The sequence below is a fragment of the Neodiprion lecontei genome, chromosome 1 (assembly GCF_021901455.1).
Source record: "Neodiprion lecontei isolate iyNeoLeco1 chromosome 1, iyNeoLeco1.1, whole genome shotgun sequence".
Classification (NCBI taxonomy): Eukaryota; Metazoa; Arthropoda; class Insecta; order Hymenoptera; family Diprionidae; genus Neodiprion; species Neodiprion lecontei.
The window spans coordinates 10,450,055-10,473,609 of NC_060260.1; the positions used below are offsets into that span (position 1 = coordinate 10,450,055).

Genomic DNA, 23,555 nt, shown 5'->3' on the forward strand with positions numbered 1-23,555 from the left:
CAAAGAAGTAAATGCATTAGTCATTTTTTTCTCTGCGAAAGTGATCAAATAACCATTTTTTAAATGAGGATAATCTCTCCAATTGCCATTCTCCTTAAACGTTAATTCTTTAGTCTTTAATTTCACACGATGCTGTGTATTTTTGTGACTCCTTCGCCAAAACCAGCAATTTTACGTCTAATAACTAATTTCATTTCGTTTACTTGAAAGAAAAATCTAAAAACAGAAAAATCCATTCCCAATTAATCGTAGACATAAATTGTTTGTGTTTTCAATTAATCGTTTCGTCGTTTTCCGATTAATCGCTCAATCGCTCAGCCCTGATACAAAGATACACAGTAAAAAATGTTTAACCTCAATCGAGCGGTATGATCAATAAACTGTAACGGAAAGTTATACCGAACAATGCTGTCCGTTCTCACACCGAGAGGTAAAATTTTTCCCCCCGTTATTTGATTTATAGTGTTAAGAAAACAATTAGACAGTTTTAATGCGGTATAAAATGATTTTTTAATTGTAATTATTGTTCGTAAATGAGAAAGATTTGTGTCTTCCCTCCGGCTTACTCCCGATGTTTGACTGAAATCCCTCAGGGTAATTGAATTAATTATCGAAGTCAATTACACTTTTAAGTGTGCAACAACTCTAATTCCGTTCTCTCGCCCTCTGGGACAAAATTTCCATGAAAATTGTCAATTTTCCCAACCACCTAACCTACTTATTTAGTGACAGATGGCGGTAACCAATTATAAGGGTGACTGCAATTAACTCGGAGGAAACTGTATATCAAAAGATCTTTTCAACGCTATATATTTCGACGATGACCACGAGGCCGAAAGCCAGCTACCAAGTTCAACCTGCACCTCAGTTCATCGACGGCTTCGTTCGCGAGTTTTGTGCCTATTATACAGACCGGTAATTGTTCTATTCTCGTATTTAACCAGCCAACTATATTTACGTAACAAACTCATGCTAATGAGACGACGTGCAGCACCACGCTTCGTCCTCAGAACCTTTGCCAAACCCGTATAAGCGGCCAAGTTATACTTGTATGTGCCTGGAGTATCTAGCTGTGATACCATCGTAACTTTCGTCTCCGCATCTACTAAAGTCGCGATTGTAATTGCGTAATAAACTCACTGCCTACGCGCTACGGGCTCGTTCACCCGAGCATCGGTGAGGGAAAGAGAGAAAAACGTGAGAAAAAATGAGGGAAAGAACGCAAATGTGAGAGACAGGGGGAAGCTGCTTCGTTAACAAATTCCTGTTGCACCCTCATCTAAATTTTCTTCGCCAAATTGATTTATCAATAAATTAACTTCCAGACTGAAAGCAATGTTTTTCTATATTTTCGCGATATATATTTATGAATATATGTATGACACATACGTATGAAGAACCCTGGTGTTTGGCATACCAGCGGCCGTGAATTCGTAATAAAAATTGATGGGACATTGTAGAAATGGACTCACACCTCGGCACAATCAATCATATTGTTTTCTTTCATCATTTCATCCAATAGAAATCAATGTAAAATAATAATGAAAATTAAATCTGTCAAATTATTCGTAACAAGGAAACCGAACGGTTTTTATAAGTTAAAGTTTAAAGGTTTCATAAACTGTATAAGACAATGAAAATTCTGATATATGTGGAAGCGAATAATCTAATTCATTTTTTCCGGACTTTCCCGGTGGCGAAGCACATCGAAGTTGATGAAAAAAATCGGCATCTGAGCATTTTTCTTTTTTTTTTTTTTAGAAGAAATTGCGGTTCACTCACTTCCTTGTCCGTCGCATCTTCCGGGCAACATCCGGTTTTCACGATTCCGATCGATCAATACTTGAAGTGGATAAAACAAAGCAACGTGAAACTTTTGGAACACTTCGAAAAACACTATAATCAGACCTTGAATCACACAAAGTGAAATTTTTTGTAATCGTACTCACAGAATCTACCAAAGCACAATTTTTTCGCCACAGTGCCTCTCATAAGCATCTTCAGTGGTTTTTGGGGTGAATAATCCTCTCGCTCCTGGAATACAGCTTCCCATAAATCCCCTACGTTTTCACATGTTAACTCATGCGTACCCTTCTAAGCGAATTGAAGATCAGCATAATGCTTTCCCGAGACTCGAAGCTCACAATAGCTTGAACGTAGATAAAACACTATCACCCGAAAAATTTTAAGCGAAAATCAATGTTCAGTGTCTTTGCCAAACGAATAAGTAGCATAGATGTCTCAGAACAACAGCGAAGTAAACAAGACTCACCTGGTCGTTTGCAATAGGGTTATTTATACAAACCAAGTCGACTGTAGCGTCAAACGACGTTCTGAAATGACTTTGATCGGTTTGGTGCCGCTGTTGCAAGGTACCGAAGTAAATCGGAGGCCTGAAAATGTAAGAAAATTCTTTATCGCCCCCGTCCAAATCCATTAAAGTGACAAAAACACGTCACTGCATGGTTATCGAAAAGCTTATATTAACGTAAAGCTATAGAGCGAGTAAAAATTTGACGAGCATCATCATTGCCGCGAGAATCTGTCTCCTAATCGAAAACAGTTCGGTTAAACGGGCACCGTCGACGTTCCGTACTTCGGATACATAAGCGATATACCTAAGCATGATTGCTTGCGAGGTAACCCGACTCAAAACCCTTGTTTCCATTCGACTCAGCGCTGACAGGTGAAAACCTTCCTCATGCAAGATACATCCCCGTAAATAGGCACACCTAAATCAGTTGCCTCCCACGACGGCTACATCAAGCCGGTGGTAAGTGAATAGAAGTACAGGTATGGTGGAGCTGTACCAAGGCAGGTACCAGGTAAGAGACGCATAGCTTGGCGGCCCAACAATACATACGCCTCGCGGTGTTGGCTCTACCAACTTAATCTCTGGTACAGGTCTATGTGTGCGCGGGAGAACCTCGAGCATTATTATTCAGCAGTGAGCACAATCTGTCGTCTCATCAGGAACTCAACCACTCAATCTATCTCGGCGAAATACCGTCTCACGAGTTGGGTCGAGGTATGCGGCAACAGCACTGCTTCAATCATCCTGCAGCAACTTCGTGAAGAAGGCCAGAAGGGCCCGAATGACGACGAAATTCGACAGGAAGGCAACTCACTGCAACGCTGGTAAAATACAACTTCAACACCGTCTATTATGTTCTAATTTCCTCACTCTGACCCGATTTGGTCCTCCGGGTAGCGTTTTCAACTGAATATTCTATAAATACTTCGATCGGCTTGGTGAGACCTCATTTTTATGAATATAAGTTTTTAAGAGACACGCGTGTTTTCCACGTTCTTGTTCCTCTTTTTTTTTCCCTCTCCTCGACGTCAATAGCTTTCAGGATTTTCAAGAGGATCCCTGGGGATTTTGGGAAAGAAGTTTCTCTCGTCTAATGCCTCGACCAGATCGGGGTTTCCTCGTGAGACTGAAAATTGTGCGATGTACGCTTCGGGGATGTTTTGTGGTGCTTATCACACGCCGGTCTCCGTTACTTGAAAGCTTACTCTTGTTTATCACGCACGAATCTATTCCTCTATCTTTTCTCTGTTACCGGATCAATTGTGAGGCTCGTACGATGGTTTTGTGTACTTTACATAAACGATTCACGTCTCAGCATACAGTGGATCTTGATGTGATATAAAACATGTCAGTGATGTATGCATTTACTACTCAAGACGTCAGGACCAATGTCCGTTATGATCCGTCCAGATGATATAATCAAAATGACAAACAGTTTCGGCGATACTTATCAAAATTATCATTTCCAAGATAATAAGCATGCTCAAAATACGAATGAAAATGATGTTTTCAGACATTTTTTTAAATTTCAATTCTCAAGCCGAGAATTGCATGCTCGAATTTAACAAAAAAAAAAAAAACATTTACTTACTAACAAGTTGTGCGGACTGATAGGTATTGAAGCAAATACTCTCCGAATAATTTTTCATCGTCTTTTGGTCTCCGATACTGAAATGGTGCCGCTTTCAAAGGACAGTTTCTTCGTCTAGCTGAAGGCAAAGTTAAAGAGATTGTAAATCAAGTGCATTTAACAGTATCTGGAATCAAAATTGAATCAGACTACTCTGTAAATTAGAAAAAAAAAAATTGGCGAGTGATAACACTGCAAAGATATTCCCGAAAAAAAAACAAAATCCTCACTTATAGTATATTGACGGTATTAATCACTCCGACTTCGATAACTTTTACTGACCGCAAAGAAGTTGGAAATAAGATACGTGACCTAAAATACACCCTAGTATCTCTAGTTTCCGTATTAACCTCGTTCTCGTTTCGTGGCCCGGTTCCGAAACTCGATACACACGGGGTTTAGTTTGATTTATTTTACTTCCTCGTATCATCCTTCGTCATTCGTTAAAATCCTGCTCGGCTACATCTCTCGTGACAGTATCCATATTCCGATATACAAAAACTCTGTACATATACATTGCGGAACACTTTCATCCTTAATTGGAAAATTACTTACAAAGCATAAACAAGAAGAAACGTCTCTAAAACTTTGTTCCAAACAAGCTTACGGTGAGTTCACCTCTGCAGTATTTCCACTGAAATTCGGCAACTTTCCTCGGAACATGTGTTCCGTCTGCTTGAGTACTGCTCAACAATTCCAAACCATGCAGAGGTGAACCCTCCCGGAAACTCCAAATCTCTTATCATACCGTAAAATCGGTTGCAACCATGGTGTAAGGTACATTCCGATTTAGACGTACTAATTTCCCATTTTTCTACTGAAATTTTATTGCGCTGCAAGTTGATGCAATTGCAGCAAAAATGAAAACTATTTATAATATTTCAGTAGTACTGTGTGAGTGATTGAATTTTTTTTTTTTTTTCTGCAGTCGCAGTCTCATTCAAGTACAAACAATTTAAAATTCTGACGGCAATTTCAGCAGCAATAATAACCCCGCCATGCTTACAGTAAACGTAACAGAATTTTTATCCCATGTCCAAGGCTTATGAGAGCACATTCAACATTTTAAGGATTGGACGGGAACATTTGCATCCTACGGTCATTACGTCAGCATAAAGCTCAAGCCTTAACAAGCCGCATATTTATCTCGCTCATTAGTTCTACCAGCACCCATGCTGTACTTTTATACGTAATTTCAGGTCTCACCCTCGGTATTTAAAGGCATACACTTCCAGCGAAGTAAGGACATTATTTCGTGTTTAGGATGTCGTTGGATGTTGCAGCGGCAGATGCTTCTAATGATATGTCTGCCGACGTAACCGAACGCACGGCGATGATAATTATTGTATATTCAGATGGTAAAACTCGTACCATTATGCGTTGTCCTGTGCAACGAGCTTGGCACGAGTTGACGTTAGGTGAGCTGGTCGCGGTTAAGGAAAGTCAAGGTAAGATGAAGCGAGGCGAGGCGATCCAGTAAGCATCCGCTTCTATGAACCGATAACCGTGCCCACAACGCCAATAATTACCGGGGAATGCTTCCTGACTGTGGGAAACTCTGTGGCGTTCCGTAGCTCGCTACCAACTCCAACATACATTCATGCATATAACTAGGCGCTCACTTAGCTTCAGATTACTTCACCTTCATAGAGTGAAGATCAATAATGGCATTGTCACTTCCGTTATACTTGCAAAAAAATCTTCCTGTATTGGGACATCGCTGATCCTATCGAACAGTGCGCGAAGGAACGAAAAAACTGTCCTTGACCATTCGAACAAACGGTTCTAGTTTTCATCAGTATCTGAATCCCACATTTAATCGCCACGGTTATCGCTATATTCTTTATATACAGACATTTTTGTGAGCTACTAAACGTAACATTCTTATAACCTTAGTATCGAAAAGTTACACCGATAAAATCTACCGTGTTATAATTAAGTTCCTAAATTCAATCGTTACGCATTCAGTAGAATGAATCACACCATTAGTTCGACTGACTGAGCACTTATGGATTTCTAGACATCCTTTATTCCAATGCCAGAGATCCATTCCTCCAAGCGTCTGAATCACTCGACAGGGTGTAGAATGTCTGCATTGAGCATAGCTCACATCAGCCAACTGGCTCGTGGTACAAGTTTAACGCAAACCAACCCGGGAACTTCGTCAAACTGGTGTATAACCGGCACTTTCCTACCACCTCGAACCCTTCTGCCATCTTCTCCTAACGCTGTTTCTCCGACTCACCCGACTCGCAGTGGGGGACCTCGAATTGTTAATTCTGATTACCTTTACGCCCGCCATTTCTCGCTGTTCCGTTCGCTTCCCTACTCGCCTGCTTTGCCTTCGCTAATGTTCCTCCATTTGTGTCAAAGTTGAATCGCGTTTCAGAGTTCAGAGATTTTACCAACAGTTACGGGATTGTCGCATGCTTTACACTCGCCAACTCTCCGAGTCTCTGCAGATTTCACGCAGAATGAAAATTCATGCAGACCTGGACACGTTTTATTCCTGACGTAACGAATGGTTGGAATTTTACATACCAATTTTGATCGAGTCTCAATCAAACGCGTCCAACATTTATGTGAAATCAAGAAATTAGTATCATCATGTGTTACAAATTATACGATGTGTGTACTTATATTTAGAATACCATCTGGTTCATTACGCTAACGATGAGATTATCCGACAATTATCCTTCGTACTGGCGATTTGATTTTCCCCCGACAGATTAATTATCTCTGCAATAATCGCATTCACTGCAATAAGATTTATACCCATTCCTTGCAAGCGGTTTGCCTCACAAAGAATGTGAGCAACCAATCATTCGGCAAGCTATACTCCGTCCTTTGTATTTAAAATTCGCTCCACTCGTAAATTAATGATTGCCTGTCAGACGGTCAATGCATTTCACATGATTCTCGTGGGATATTCAGTACCTAGAAAGCCATTGGCGTGGATGAATCTTTGCAGTAGCTAAAGCCTCATCACTTTTTCATCACTCGATATTTGATAAGCCTTCTGCATTATCATAAAACAATAAGAAGCTCATCGAGCCGTACAATTAAACTCGGGCAACTTTCACCTTCAGAATTTTCACCAGAGGTTGAAATCGTTAAGGATAATTGGAAGTCGTTGAAACGCTATCATTACTTGAACTTAAAGTTTTTAATCCCCTGCTTTGTATTCATGGGTACCCACCTACCTCCCCATGCCCGTAGTATCTACATGTGTTTGTCCTGTGCTTACGGAGGGTGTGTAGCACAGACTACACACGCATAACATACATAAAATACGTGTACACATACTCTCAAGCGGACGCGTGGATATAATTTGCATAAAATTATATTTGTTGTGTTACAGTAACGGCAAACCATCCACCGCAGAGACCATGGATCCCCTTGACAAGGCCCAACAGGACTCGACCGACCTGTGAGTAACACATCCTTCATTTATATAATACCTAGATACGATCACAGACGCCGGGGAATGCCGTGTGATAACGGGAAATCTTATGATTTAGGGAGCTGCCAAAGATCTCAGTCAGACTCGTCTCAAATGTTTTTGAAGTGCTGAAATGAATGTTTCACTTCCACCTAAATCACGCAAACTGTGAAGTTTCATGAATCTGAAATGTGACGGCGAATTTTGTAGTCTTGCACTGTCAAAAATGGCGGTGTTAAAATTGTCCAAAGATTCCTGATATGGAATACTACAAAACCATTTTTTGGGGTCAACTTGAAAATTCATAATCACATATAATAATGTTATATCTGTTGTTTTAACGGTAAATGAGACAAAAGTTGAGCCGGACCAGAAAATCTTAATGTTAATATAGTCGTACAGAAAAATTTGTTACGATTGCTACAATTTTGCTAGTTTAAATAACATTGGAACTCTGCTTGGCTATGTTTGCAAAACCTTCGCTATTGCATTGAAAATTTTCTCTTTGACAGCTAAAATTCTTGCTTGGACTATATTAACATAAGAATTTTCTCGTCTAGGAAATTATATTTTGTCGTAACTTGCACTCATAAATTCGTACATTTTCACTATATCGCAGAGCGATTTATTAAATTTCTCCACTCTCTCGGCATCGGATGACACTGTAAAATTGTACTTGCAGAACTTTTCCACCTCTGCGTGATGGACATATAATCCACGGGTAATGTAATATGGGAAAGTGCTCATTCGTTTTTTACGACGTTGATGAAAAATTGGCTTTATCACCTAGCATCCCAAAATTACACTTATTCTCCAGCTAGATGCTTTACCATTTCCAAACACCGTGTAAGTGCATCGTGACTGTTGGGTGTCAGAAAAAGGAATTTCCACCTAAAGTTGTACCCTCGTGATCCAAAATTGTCGCGATTTTATCCGCTTCAAATCAGGTTATCGTCTCGTCTCATCGATATTTTTCACATCACCGCATTGTGCAAGTATAACAGCGGACATGGCGATGTAAGGAAGCAATTAGTTAGCCGGGTATAGCGGGTACGATGCGGATTGCTCTGTGCATTAATTTCTACCCACCCACGTGCTGGCAAAAGACTCGATGAAATATGGTCCGCTCGATGATAGCACCGAGACATTTGTTCCCTGTTATATCTTCACAATGAAATCTCTCCTGGAAATAAATATATGAAAGGAACGCGACGAGACGTTCTGTGTGCCATGAGCAAACAACAAACGCCGGCGGCCGCCACCGCCAACACGTACCAACCAGAGATCCGCGCACAAAATACCAGAGCACAATAGACGTTCGGCTAAATAGGCTCCTTTGAGAGCGGGGACTTTTTTTCCGTCGAATTTTTTTCTCCTCTTTACTTTTTATCATTCCATTCTGTTTAACACTATGTTGATTTATTTTTTAAACATTTCTTCTTTCAATTCTAATATCCGCGGTAGTCGAGAAGACAAACTAATCTGCGTTTTTGTAATTGTTCAAATTTTCTATATACGTTCTGGAGGAATGAAGAGGAATCTTTGTAGCAAATACGGCTTTTACTGACAGTTAATTTTAACAATCAGTCAGGCAAATGATCGACTAATCAGGCAATGCTCGTCCACTTGCGGCAAGCGCGGAAACGAAAGGTCGGTTTCAATAGACTGCTTTGATAAATTGATCTATATTCAAACGATCGGTCGATTCGATGTGGCACTTCTTACCAAAGCGCTTGATACGTTCGAAATGTTCACCTTTCATTTGATCCGCGACCAAATAAAATCGCGTGTAAAACGCTGCCTCGTTTTATAGCTCCCACTTTTTCGGACACCGATACTTCCGTTCGTTTATAAAAAGCATCAAAGAGCAGATTCAGTATTGACAAAAATGTGCAGTCAGCTCTAATCTCGAGTTTCAACGTCTCAGAGTATTCAGTGGAATATCTTGCCGATGTGAAAATTTAACGTTTTTTTTTTAAGCCAATGCGAACCCCGATCATCCCTAAACCGCTTCAATTTTATATATAAAATGTATACATGAATAGGTTTTATTCTGTATAGAGTAATATCGTGGAGTTAATAACTCGTCGATTTCATGCTTACCAGATTTCGAGATTTCAGGGGTTTACAAATAATGTATAGGATTCTAAGACTTCTCAGATTTCGAGACACTTCAATGATTCGGCACAATTGCATTTGATTTCCGAAAACCACAAAAGATTACAAAAGATTTCGATGACCGTTGCACCCGAGATTCCGAAGTCAGTAACAACCACTCGAGTAACGCGCCAGATACGTTAACCCATAAACGAAACAGTACGAAACTCCATGGAACTACGTGCAGTGTTGGATTTGGGCGGTGAAAATTTCTTACACCACATTACCTTCGAAAGTGAAATTTTAACACGTGAAAAGCTCCGACGTTTGCGCAAATCGTTTACCAAGCTTTGCGTTTCCAGTAGTGGGTCGAGGTTGTCGAGTAGGCAAGAAGGGGGGAAGTGTTCGAAGAACGCCAATACTGGCTGATGCGCTGCATCGGTATTTCGGCGCGGTCTGTTCAGGGTTTGAGGACACGTGCTTGGGCAAGTAATTAACCGCTTCAAACACTTTGTGGTAGTCATGGAAACGGAGGATTAGGAACGATCTGTGGCCCTAGCCAAGAGAGGATTCCCCCCTCGTACAGGCGGTGAACCTGGACGTTGACATCGGTCTCGCGCAGACGTGAATCAATGTCACGCATGGATTACTCGGTGCAGAGATATATACACCGTGGCCGTCTCGTTACGGTCTGGTTGATTGGATTAACAGGATATTAAAGAATAATATCCCTGTCAGTTCATACAGCAGCCCCGACAGGAAATTAGGGATTTTGTTTCAACAATATGAATCCTCTTAAATTAAAACCGGAGAGCGCAGCTCGGCACATACCGACTACCCTGCTGAGAAATTCACGACGAGCACACACCGCCGGGTTATGCCCTCATCGCGTCGATTTTACCCGGCTTATTTTTTCTTTTTTTTTTTTTTATCAAATATTCCTCCTTTTTTTTCACAATCATTCTGAAACGTTTATAATTGCCTCGTTATCGGGTAACAGCTGGTCTTTGATCCTCTTTCATACTACATATATATGTATATATACGCAAGCTCTGTTACGGGTGAGCTGCAGAGTATGGCCTTACCATTAACAGCATGTCTTCTGACTTGTTCGTAATTACGCCGTTGAATGCCTGCGTGGCCTCGTAAACATTCCTCATTTCACATTTTTATTTTATTTATTTTTTCACCGTTTTGCCAACACTGCAGGGTGGATTTTTTAGGATTTTTAGATCGGTGGAGATGAAAGAGAGTGAGCGAGGAAAGGGAGGGACGTGGCAAAGGGAAAGGCCGGCCCTCAAACCGCAATCCTCGTTCTTTGGGATTACGACACAACATTATATATGCGATATATGGAGCGTGCTGCTATAACGACAATAATTGATTACGGTTATTAGGGTTATTAAGGCAGTCCTTGGTACAAAATTGCCGTAATGAAGAGCGCATTATACATTCGCACGCAGCAAATAACCGCCCAGGGACAGTTGTTACTCATTACAGCCGATACGACGTCGTTATAATGCATTCCTAACAGCAACAATGACTAATATAACAATAAAGTTCGCAACAATGATTACGATGAAAGCCGATTTGTAATGGCTACGAGTTTGATGTCACTCCTAATGACAACTCAGCTGAATGAGCCCCTTTTGAGCATCGCAAAACCTTTCGCAAGATGAAAGTCAGAACTGTGTCAGAAATGAGTATTACAAATTCTAAGAAACGAAATTACATGACTAGTCCTGAATTCGTAAAAAGTATTTCACTAATAAGGTTTGCATAATGACACGAAACACATCTCATTATAATCCATGGCAGAATTTTCGGTAAATAAATCCATCGAAGAATATTGTGCGGTAAGACGCTTGTGTGTAAATAAGATCCTGATATGAGGTATTGAAATTCTTTATAAATAAAAATCTGTTATACATATTGATTCGAAAAATATCGTATACGAAATCCATAATATTGAAGAATTTCAATTCGTACATCAAACAGGGATAACACAGTGTAGGCTGACTAATCAATTTTCTACTAATTTTTTTTTTCAGTGCCCTACGTCACACGAATAGATAAAAAATTTAAGAAGCGTTAAAGGTAGCATGTACATCATAGCACGTGAACAGCGAAAGATCTACGTGTGAAGCCTTCATATTTTCTCCCTCTCCGCTTTTAGAACAATCTTGATGAAACCGATAAACCCTGTTCCGAGTCATTCGTTGTTTTGCACCAGCGATGAACTAATCAAAACGCGTGCAAAATACCCGTGATCCGTCATCACGCCCGAATAGCAGAGAGTATTCCAACCGAGAAATGGAACGAAAACACTTCGGATGTCACCCCGAAGCATCAGCGAACCAATTACCCTCGAATATACACGCGTAAATTTCGAGATACTGTGACACTGCATCACTTGGGATTAAAGTGTCAGAGCCCCTCCGCTACATTCTAAGGCTCTAAGCTGTGGCTCACAATTAGTTAGTTCATGCCATCATCCAGGGCGAGGCGTAATCTTGGCTCTGAATCCGATTGCCGCAAAGGAGGTACTGTCAGCCCCTCTTACCACTCGCTGTGGGTTTGACGATCACAGACGCCCTTCGTTACCCGCAACAATCATGCTGGATGACATGAATTGAACTGATAAGACGACAGGCTCACATCATACTCCCTACTAAAAGTGATTACTTTTTGCACTGTGTTCTTCAGACATAAATCGATGAGCGGTAATTCGTACTGATTATGAATAAACGCTGGGGTTTGAAGAATCGTGACTGTCGATAGTGTTTCATGTCCCTTGAGAAATTGCTGAACCATTGGTTACTGGTCATAGCGAAGTTTCATCACTGATAAGTTCGTTCCAGTATCGACTGGTTTTTATTGATCGAGTTGCCACCAGTAACACCTGTGCCAATCGTTACCCTTCTTCGCGAAGACAACTTGCGACCAATTTCCTAATCGATGATCCAAAAGTTGGCCAGCTAACTTCCTTGGTCCAAGTATCGCATTCTAACGATACGTAGCCTTCCTCAATATCTTCCATCTTGACCAATGCTCTCAGCTCTCCGTTTCGCCTGGCGAGTTACTCAACTCCAAGGTCCACGTCATCCACGCCAAGCCACGCCACAGCGCTGCAGCATCTGGGCAGATTTATTGCACAGCCGGTCCATCGGGCTTGGCCATCGTCGACTATGCCACTCTACGAGCTCGGCAGGGAGGAACGGGCACATGGCGATGGGTGCGGGTATGCATGGCGCGGTAGAACGACCGCTACTGGCCAAAAAGAAGCTATTGTAAACCCGGCGCAGGGTGGTGTGGACGTAAATCACTTCATTATAGTTTACGCCGTTCATTATTTACAATACGACGCTATTGTAGAGCGCAATATACGAGCGGAAGAAGTCTTTTGGTAGCGGAACTGAACTGTCGAGAGAAATGCCGCGAGCCATCTGCTTCGCGTGTATCGTTATCACCGTGTTCGGTTCAGTGTTTTTTTTATTTCATGTTCACACAGTGTAATGATAGGACAATGTTTCTGCCATCGGTTTAACTGCTTGTTCGATGGCTATCAGCTGCTGGCTAGCTTCCTAAGAACCATTTTGCGTCTTGAGTCTCTTCATTGCCGCAACGGTTTACGCATCAAGATCTTAGATATTTCGACGTTGCAGTGAATCCTACAAGCTTAACTGTTTGCAAATTATCGAACGTGATCGGAAGGCACCGGTTATATAGCCTGTAAATTCTCAATATCATTTTGAACTAGTCAAGTTCAGAATTAATTACTTATCTAGGAAGCATATATCTTGAAAGCGAAAAAGTTGAACCATATTTCTAATCGTTTATCATCCGAATAACATTAATCATCGCTGGCAACGCACTATTATGGAGGTAAATTATATTATTAAGGTCGATTCCTTTTAAACTATGCATCTGATATGACTTTAAATTCAGACTGAATAAATCAAATCTGACCCTGCAAGTAATTTGTTAAAGGATATAACCAGAAATGATTTATGTTCCTAGATACCAAAAGAAATTTCATCCGACTTATATGCACTTATGATGTTCGAAATATCTTGAATTTAGAAATGGCGAAGAACTGTATTATTCGTCGAGATAGCTTCAAAGAAACATTGCCGGCGATTTACGACATATAGCTTGGAAACTCGGTAAGTTACAATAGAAATCGGGTCGTCCAGTATCTATTCGTTACCTTTTCTCAATTGGTGTGAAGATATTCGAATTACAGACTCAGCAATGTTTGCTTTCACCCATTGAAGTCTGAATCACCTGAACTTGGTACTTCGTATATTTTTACAGCTGTTTTGCAGCACCTTTCAATATCGACACTGCTCAACTCTACCTGTGTCAGAATCAGGTTGACTCCGGTGTAGATACGGAGGTAAAGGATGTTGCGGCAAGTGTGGAAGGGTCGAAGGAAAGGCGGTTAGGGCTAATTTATAGCCTTCCATGCGCTCCTGTTGCCGATTTTAGTATCGAATGGTGCCAAAGTCGTTTATTTATTGGTTTCAATCCTTGCCTCGCAGTTTGTCTGGCTTTAAGTTTAATTTAGCTCGTCCGCACGACAGTGCGAGGTTCAGGCTAAGGAGGCTGAATCTGAGGTGAGCCCTCGAAGGAGGAATGAACGATGCGCAAGTGAGAAATAAAGAGATAGAAAGATAGAGAGAGAGAAAGGAAAGTCAGGTTGAGTGGAGCCCAGTCGAGAACTACCAAGGTAACATTGATACGCGCAGGGGTTCTGGCAGCCGGTCTGATATATTGCTACGTAAGTGCTCACTTCTCAAACAAACTGCTGTTAAATGTGCTTTGCAACTACCGCCTCTGCTTCTTTCCCCTCCGTTTGTCTCTCCTCTTCTTCTCCTCTCGATCTTCCTTGCGCAATTTTCCTACATGAAAAACCGGAGTCATTCAATTCTCCCACTTTCTTATCATCAGCATCTTCACCACCCACGCTTCTCCCCTTGACGGATATGGAAATCGCGTATTTTCACCACCATCTCAACCTCGCCTTTCCGCTCTACTTACCCAGTACTCGTCTTCTTCCTCTCAGGCCAACTTCTCTTCTTTGTAATTATTCACGTATAAATATTCTTGGCAACAGAGAATCAAGGGCCACAGCAGGTTCGCTTATGATTAGTTACCTAGATTCAGTACGCACAAAAATAGAGCATCGCGAATGCCAGAGACTTTTTGTAAGTCAGCGTCTTCATGCGACTGAGGTCGCTGATTTCTTTGCTAAGCCTCAATGCGTTCAAGAAAAAATAGTTCTCCAAGAATTGAAATTCGTTCGGATAATAATTTCAGGATACTGTTATTTGAGTATTCTTCAAAGTTTCGCAAAAATTGTGAAATTTTAGTATCAAAAAAAAAAAAAGATTTTAACTAAAATTCTTATATGTTTCACCGCCTTGACGTAGATCTATAGATTTTCCTATTAATTATATCGAGATACTTGTTAATCGGTTGTGTTGTAATTTTTCTTCTCTAACGTGCCTCAATAAATTGTGACTGGAAGAAGTGTTAATTTACAGCTCCACTTGAGCGTCCGCCGGACAAGTTCATTTCAGGCGAAATAACTCTCACTACACTCGTGGACGGATGGACGAAATAAATTCTCTCTTGTCACGTAACAGGATATAGATTAATACCCGAGAGTAGGCTGAAACCGTCATCCTTTTCACGCCATCTCACTTTGTGCAGACTGCATCTACAGCACGAAAATCTCAAGAGTTTCATAACTGACAGAAAATATTTGCAAAGCTTAACCATAATCAAACGTTAACCGTATGAATGTGCCGAAACCTTAATTCTTCGAATAGTTTGTGCGTCAAAACTTTTATCCTGATTCTTGAAACGAAGAACTTTACAGTTTGCCTCCCGATTTCCACATTCGTGTTGAAGATCCAACAGTTTGAAATTATTCGAACAGCTCTTGAAAATAACAAGTGCACACGTTTCCACAATACAATAAGTCACAAAAATCTACACCTTAGAACTTTCCAACTCTTTGCAAATCCTCTCGCATCGTTATATTCGGATGAAGGATACGAACGTTCAAGAGTGTTAAAAACTTCAAAAGGCAGTGAATCTTTTTCCACGATGGATAACTATAATCCAATGAAAGTTTGGAAAAGTTTTCAACTAGCAAGACTTATTCGCGAAGTAAGTCGGTATGCAGTAATTACCGTGACCTAAGTTTATGCACTACAGTGACAGAGAGCCGGGAGCGTGACTGAAAGCTGTTCTGTCGTCTGCAGTTGACTGCTCTTAGCAGCAGGTAATTATTATAGTTTATAATACTGCATTGCTCGGGTATTCAGGTACTGGAAAGTGTTTGCCGGGTAAGAAACTTCAGCCATACGTTGGTGAGGTGTCCATTGAAGCCGACAAGCTGTACTTGGAGCCTAGGAGGCGAGTATTAAACGCGTGTGCGTAAATTAGGTAACTTGTCTGGGTTTATGGAACTGGTTTCGTGCCGGGACTTAAGGCAGGTCGGAGCATCGATGACCTCTGGAATTCCATCCGCAGCAATGAATGAAACTTAGAATATGCCTCATCTCATCCGGAACATCGTTTAAGTCAGATTGCCAGCTAAGCCAGACTGCAGCCTCTCCGTCTCTCTCTCTCTCTCCCTCTCTCTCCCTCCCTCCCTCCCTCGGTCTTCGATAAGCATGTACAACACGGTTGTACCATTGCTTTTCCACCTGTTGCTAAGTACCTTGCAGTTATAGTCCGCATTTACGGTGGATGCAGAGGATTAGAGTGAATTCTGTGAACTTATCATACGAAAGGGATTCACCTGCTTAGGCTCCTCCCCTTTTTTATCATCGCCATTGCAGATAGCCGTATTCTTTACTTGCAATTAGCAGCCATAAAATTCGTTGGATATACTTAGATGCTAAACAGCTTCTGCACAAATGCCCGCCTTCCAAATCTCCTCCGAGCTAGAGAGCTGCTGAACTTCTGGGTCAAGCCAATTCAAAGTTCAACCCTGCTCTTGCACTTACTCGTTTCACCGTCTCAACTGCTGCGCCATACATTTCACAGAATGATTCCTTGCCTTGTTATTGTTTTCCAGAACCGCCCAAGGGAGCACGTAAAGGTTCAGGGGTATTGAAGCAAGCAGTACCTCACGAGGTAGAATATATACGATACCTCCGTTACTTGGTGATTCTGCGTCCGCGTGAGACTAAAGACTGGTTGGTTAAATATATTTCGCCTAAAAGTACGAAGGCGATATTTCCTTTAACTGTAACGGTGATAGGAATGAACGTCTTTGGTTCTTTTCGTCTTGGGAAATTCTTTCTGGAACGGTCCGTATTGACTCACGGTGTATAAATAAGATTGATGAAAGATTAATACGATCAGGAAAAAGATCCGCCTTGCAGAACAGTAACGGAATTAATGCAGAGGAAATTGATGAGCCATTTTATGGAGGAAAAACAATACATCACTGTGATCGGAATCGTACTAAACGTATTAACTCTTCTACGCCTTTTCCATTATACCTCCCTATGTTCTTCGAATGAAAACCACGCTTATTTTTCGAGGGTGGAAAGATTTTTTGTGCCCCTTTTCCTAAGCTGATTATTCTCTTCGTGAATCAAATTTTCTACCGATCGATTCAAGCTCATTATCAGTCGACCAAGACACTTTTAATGGTTTATTACACGAATTTGGACATTTCCGTATTCCCTTGATATATTGTGTATGCAGCTTTATATATACTTCACAGTTAGATACCATTGGCAAACGCTGTTACAAATGTAGGTTAAGTGAATTGAGTAATTTGTAATTCAAGTTATTTTATTTTTCTGATGAAGTAATGAGAGCGGGAAAAAGTGTCGACGAACTCGTACAAGAACTAAAGGTATAAAAATAAAATGAAATTCAATAAACCGAACAAGATAAATCAATAAAAAGTAGCTTTTACAGTATGGAGGAAGTTGTGAATAAAAACCGAGGAGGATTTTAACGGAATCTAACGCCTTAGGATTTCTCAAGTTAAAGCTTGGTGAGTGTCATAAAACGCTATCTCTTCTTAGTATTTGGGTCGGGCACTTTGGCGCTCGAGGCTATTGAGTGAGAAATAAATGAAGAGGAAGTTTAGAGGAAATGGCACGTCTTTGACCTTTGTAGAGAACCACCGCACCGTGTAGTTTTTCGTTCAACGTTCTTTCACCAATTTTCTCATAATAGCCGATGGAAAAACTGAAACAAAGACATCCAATGAAGCGCTTCGAACAGACGTTGAGCTTAAGTTTCCAGGGGATACCAAGTCGCCGCCCCTTTGTTGTCCACCGTCGATCGGAAGGCAAACAAGAAAGACAGGCACCTTCGATAAATGACTTTTAAGAAAAGGTATTTCGCGCGGTGGTAAGAGCAGCGTCAAGTGTTTTCTAACCTTTGTCACTTGGTCGTCGACCCTAAAAAGACGGAGGAATAGGGAGGATTTGCGGTTCGTTCGTTTTTTATCCCTCTTCTTTTTTCAGCTATCGATGTTTGACGGTCTAATCCTCTAAAGTGTCGGGGGTGCCAGACAGTGGAGAGGGTGACCAGACAGGAGAGTGGAAAGATTGCGAGATGAAAGAAGAGTTCGTGGCGTCATGAATAGCGGAGCGAGACTCTGATGTGAATAGGATGCTTTGCGCGATGAATATCGACTAGCGGCAGGTTCGCAGAGGGCGTCGGAAATATTTTCAGTCAGTGAGTCAGTCCATCAGTCAGTCAGCCAGCCTTAGTCAGCGCACATTGAAGCTTCCGGGGTGAAATAATCCCCCACTCTCTGCGTGCCCATTCATTGATCCATCCTGAATGGTGAAGTTGTCCACATCCTTCAATGTGCCGTCGTATATTGCCTCTCTGATGTCGGCCACTGGCAATCTTCTCGGAAGGAACTTGTCCCAGCACGCACACCTTAATCCCAAGACCAATGGGACGCTCGGGTCTAAGGTCTTACTCCATGATGATTATTCCGCCGATATCCTCACATAACTGGGATCTAGAATGAACCACTGTTGATAATGTATTCCGAATGTCCACATGTCCTCACACCTTACTCAACAAGTTTCATTCAACTGATTTTATCCGCGGTCATCCAACTGCCATAAAGTGCACGATGTATTCCTTGCATGCCCATTATACTTGTGTCTGTATTTTAGGGACCTGCGTGTAAGATTAGACGAGATGTCTCGGAGAATACTTTAGACGAGTTTTCAAAGTGTATAGTCTCTGCACCCGTTACCAAAATCAGGCCTCACTAAAGATCGACTTTCGACAAGACTCGAGTACACGTAAACCTATGAAGAAAAAACAAGTTCGAACTGAATTTATCTTAACAAATCTTTTCGTCGTTTACAAGTTCTTCAGTTCTAATGATCCAAGACAGAGTGGAGCGAAAAATAGAAATAAAGGAGGGACAAAAGTATTTACGATTACCGCAGCGGACTCTGACGATTGATCCGTAATGTGCACCTGAACTCACGGAATGCAAACTAATGAATTTTGGGTGATTATTGTTTTGTTGAATTGTTCGACTCTTTGAAATTTTAACTAAATTAATATAAATTTCACCTTCGAAATGACAAAGGTTTCACAGTCTGGATTTCGCAGTTACCGATAGAGGTGGTTAGTTAACAGTAGCTTTCAAAGTTAAGTTGATAGTGACGCGAATGTATTACGTTACTATATTCGCCAAGCATACTAGTCTGTAAATTATCAGTTGTTATTTTTGAACGAAGTTAATACGTTATACCGGTTACGTTGCGAAAACTATGAGGCACGCGTGGTGGACGATGTAATACTGGTGATCTCACGCTAACTTGGTGAAATTAAAAAATGCTAGAAAATGGTAAAATGCATATTTCAGTGGTAAGGGAAGGAAGCGAGTGAAAGAATGGAAGGCAGGGGATTGCGAGTAATAAAAGATCTGACGTGCAGAAGTTAGGACTTTCCCTACTTGTAAAACATAAGGCACACAGATGCAGACTTTGCTGCCTTGAAAATGCATAATTTTATTAAGGGTTAGCTCATGTCTAACCTAGCTCAGCCAGCGGAGTTGACTTACATTAACGTGGATATTAGCGATGGGAACGGTGTTTCATGAAAAATCAAATGGTGCTAAATAGTCGAATAGAAAGGCTGGTAACAACCGGGAATACATTATTGAAAAGATAAACCGATAAAAGAATTCACTGAATACAACGATATCTCATCCTCTTCGTCGTCGATCACAATGTGTCGGTAATGAATTTATATATTCGTGAGTCAAATTTACATACCGGTAACGTAAAAGCTTTTTTTTTTAAGTAACATTCTGTATTATTACAGTCTTTACTATCCAACGACTGGTGATTGTAGGACAGGTGAGTTCGATTAATCGTTTAATTATATTCCCTTGCTGAACGGATGAAGGTTCGTGACCGGCAGCTTAAAGCCCGTGAACCTTTGAGCAGTGGAGTACTCGACCGAAGTTGAAGCCACCAATCGCCCTATAGAGTCTTTGTTATACATGCAGGTTTCTCCATAACTACTGGTGGAGGTTACATAATGAATTACCTTCATCGCCATGTCTCTTTGCGGCACCGGTTCTGGTCATTTCATCGCGCAATTTGTGGACTTGGATTAATTTCACAGCACCGCTTATTTTAATACGTCATAACGAAGATTTTACGATCGCACGCGGCAATGAAACCTTCACCGGTAACTCAGAGACCATTTCTGACGAAAACTAGTGCCAAGGCGGGTATTCATTGCTCTAGTTTGAGATGACCAACGACCGCAGGTGTGAATAATTGAAGTTGCAGTCTCACTGCTCTGCCCAGCGTAACCCAAGCCTAAACATCCACTATGCAACTCTCGAAAGTACCTAGTGGTAGTCCTCGATCCCCTCGGTCAATCCGAGCACCACACGCTTTGTGGAAGACAAATCACTGTTAAGCGATCTACCTTGTCCATTTGCTCGTACTGCTGTGGCAAGTTGTTGAAATCAAAGTCGATCTGAAACGAGTATTAACATTACCAGTGTATCGCTTTGTCGTATCAAAATTCATCCTACAAATATTCTGAATCAAATGGTCCCAGACTATTCGAACCCTCTAGTGTACGTTATTAAATCGCAGTACGAAATCACACCCAGGAATGAATGATATGGTCCCAATTTCAAAAAGGAAATACCATTATTGAAACGCGTGAAAGTTGTGCCTGACAGACCTCCTTTGCAATTTCCCGTTGTAAAGAGACGACTTTCGAGGCCATAATTCATTTTGCTCGATTGTTGGACTGTCTGCCGCTTTCATTCGGTTTACGACAGGTATTGGATCGAGTTAAAGCTTTAGCAGTGGAAAAACAAATTCTAAAAATTGCGCGTAAGATGTAAGGTGATTTTCAGATTCCTCGTAAAATAGAAACGAACTTGTGAGCATTGTTCTTTTTCTTTAAATCAAGCACTTTCACTACCCACACTCTTGTGAAACATAAATTCATTTACTCCTATGTTGAGTATTAGAAGTACGATCGTGCAAAGTTTAACTATGTCGATACATTACAGTATAGATTATTATTATTCAGTAGTTTTTTACTTACCTCGTAAATTACTACCAAGGTAGAGTTGTTTTGGCCAAAGTTGATATTGGCATCTTAAATCTGCAGGCAATCAATGTGAGCCAGGCAATCCTCAATGGGAAATAGAATCGGATAGCTATAGCCGGTATGGGAAGCAGTCGTAAAAGCTAAAATGGGCATTTCATTACGGTGATAAAACGGAAGCGAACTTCTCGAGCGCTAAGATAGTTGGCTGCTGCTGGCTGGTACCTAAGTTGTATCAAGTCCTCTGTGAGATTAAACTCCTTGCCCTCATCCCCATCAGTTTCCCCTCGTCACCCTCTTTCGTGCTTTCGTATTCCGCTTAATCTTAGTTCAACAAATTATACGGCTTATTACGTTCAGCTTTGGGCATGGCTGCGCTCAATACAAAGATCTGTAATCGCCTCATTCTCTCTGAAGTGAGTATTACGCTCCCGATGTCAGTGCCAGAAACGTAACTAACTACACCATAAAAGTGTTACCCCGAATACTCGGCACATTTTTCGGTAAAAACCCGTCGCCCTTATTTTCTTTGAAGTGAAGTCAAATTAGCTCGAACGTAGCACGCGGCACAATCCTAATTCCCAAGAGTGCAATTGACATCCAACGGCTGTGCAAAGCAAATTTTGTTAATTTCTGTCCCCTGGCATCTTGTTGCCCGAGGTAACACGCGGAGTGTTACTAACTTTTGTAGGAGTCGGCACCTTGCTCGATAGCGCTGACCCCTCTTCGTATAAAATCAAAAGTTTATTGCACCATCGACACGGGCAAATGGTCACTCGTTTTACGGAATCTCACGAGACATTTTCCAGCAATGCTGACCGCGGCCGCATTACCTTCACCGAAGATACACCCGTACTTCGAGGTCAAATTGTACGAAAGAGCTTTCGCCTTTAGCACCCGAACTTCGCAGTTTCAAGCCTCAAGTATACTTTTGAAGAGGTGCTTCAGAAAAGTTGTTCCCATTCACGATCCTCCTGCTTTGCATCTTTGATGCCTTTTCATTTTTACTTTCAGCTTTATCGTGGAATGTTATCGCTGACTCAACCTTGTAGTCCACTGTACTGTTCCGACATGGATTTTATCCACTTGCACTCTTAAAACATCGAATTACCGTAAAACGATCGTAACTGACCGGTGGAACTGGTAAAAAAAAATGTATAAACGAGGACAATTTATATGGGGGAAAATTTTCAGGATCCATCTATCATTGCGTAACGAAAAATGCGTGGCGATAAATCGCCAGAATACATTAAACGCAGGAGCTCCGCTGTAACGGACGGTTGACAACTAACGCAAATCTGACGAGTGATTCTTGTTTCAGGTATATTCACAGTGATGTGTTACAACGTACTGTGCGACAAATACGCAACGAGGCAGATGTACGGCTACTGCCCAAGTTGGGCCTTGGACTGGGAATATCGGAAAAAGGGAATCCTGGATGAGATCCGTCATTACGCAGCGGACATAATAAGCCTACAGGAGGTAGAAACCGATCAATTCTACAACTTCTTTCTACCGGAGTTGAAGCACGATGGTTACGATGGAATTTTTTCGCCCAAATCCAGAGCCAAGACCATGGCGGAAAATGATCGGAAATACGTAGATGGATGCGCAATTTTTTTTCGAACAGCCAAGTAAGTGTCGATTTATTCTACCTCTTGATTAGTGAATGTGTTCTTTTTATCCTTCACCCGGCATAGGTCCTTTCGAAGCTTTCAACCTGCAGAGTGTATCTTCTACGTGATCGCGTTACTTTATTCGGAATCTATTCATGGCTCTCTGTGTGACTCCTTACGATTTACTCGACATTTAAAGCCCCGAAAAACTTTCCCTCTCTCCGAGTTTACAATCAATCAAATATCACGATTTTCGACTTTAACGAGATTTTCCATGTCAGCTTCCGATGACTACGTAATTATATAAAATACAAATGAAAGTAGGCGCGATATGAAAAGAGAAACTTGGCAGTACATCATGTTTTTAATTGCTTTTTGGCGTGAAGCTTTGACAGCGAATATATATGTGTTTATCACATTATATACCTATACATATATGTACAATATATTTGCGTTACTCGTCACAATTACTACTCCGTGGTGTATAACTGAATTTGAAAATTGCCCAATCAACGCGACATCTATAGCTTGTTCAGCCTTTCACATTCGTTCTCAAACCGCACTACTCGTTTCCATTTCCCTGTGGTTGGACGTGAATGATTAAAAAACTAGCGCAGCACAACTGGAGCTTTGGGAGCGTTGATGGTACTCGTTAGTAAGTAATATCCTCCTGGTAATACATCATCGAAGATTGGGCGTAAGGGACGAGCGGGGATAGGGAGAAAAGGCAAGCCGTATTCGGCTTCTACGTCAAGCCCACAGAATCTCGAGTTCCAGCATAAGGATACTTTGTTATAATATGTAGGGTGGATGGGTTGTGGGGGCAGCAGGTAGCGCCACGTCGACCACTTC

The 23,555-nt window shown here is 41.3% G+C and overlaps 1 protein-coding gene across 3 annotated transcripts in view; it reads left to right on the forward strand.

Moving 5' to 3' along the window:
- LOC107227623 (CCR4-NOT transcription complex subunit 6-like) overlaps positions 1-23,555 on the forward strand; it is a 505,041-nt gene that overhangs the window by 457,314 nt on the left and 24,172 nt on the right. For all 3 annotated transcript variants that reach the window (XM_046742294.1, XM_015668823.2, XM_046742302.1), the window contains 2 exons: positions 7,306-7,374; positions 22,409-22,721. In XM_046742294.1, coding sequence (XP_046598250.1) covers positions 7,306-7,374; positions 22,409-22,721 — 382 coding nt within the window. The remainder of the gene's footprint in view (positions 1-7,305; positions 7,375-22,408; positions 22,722-23,555) is intronic.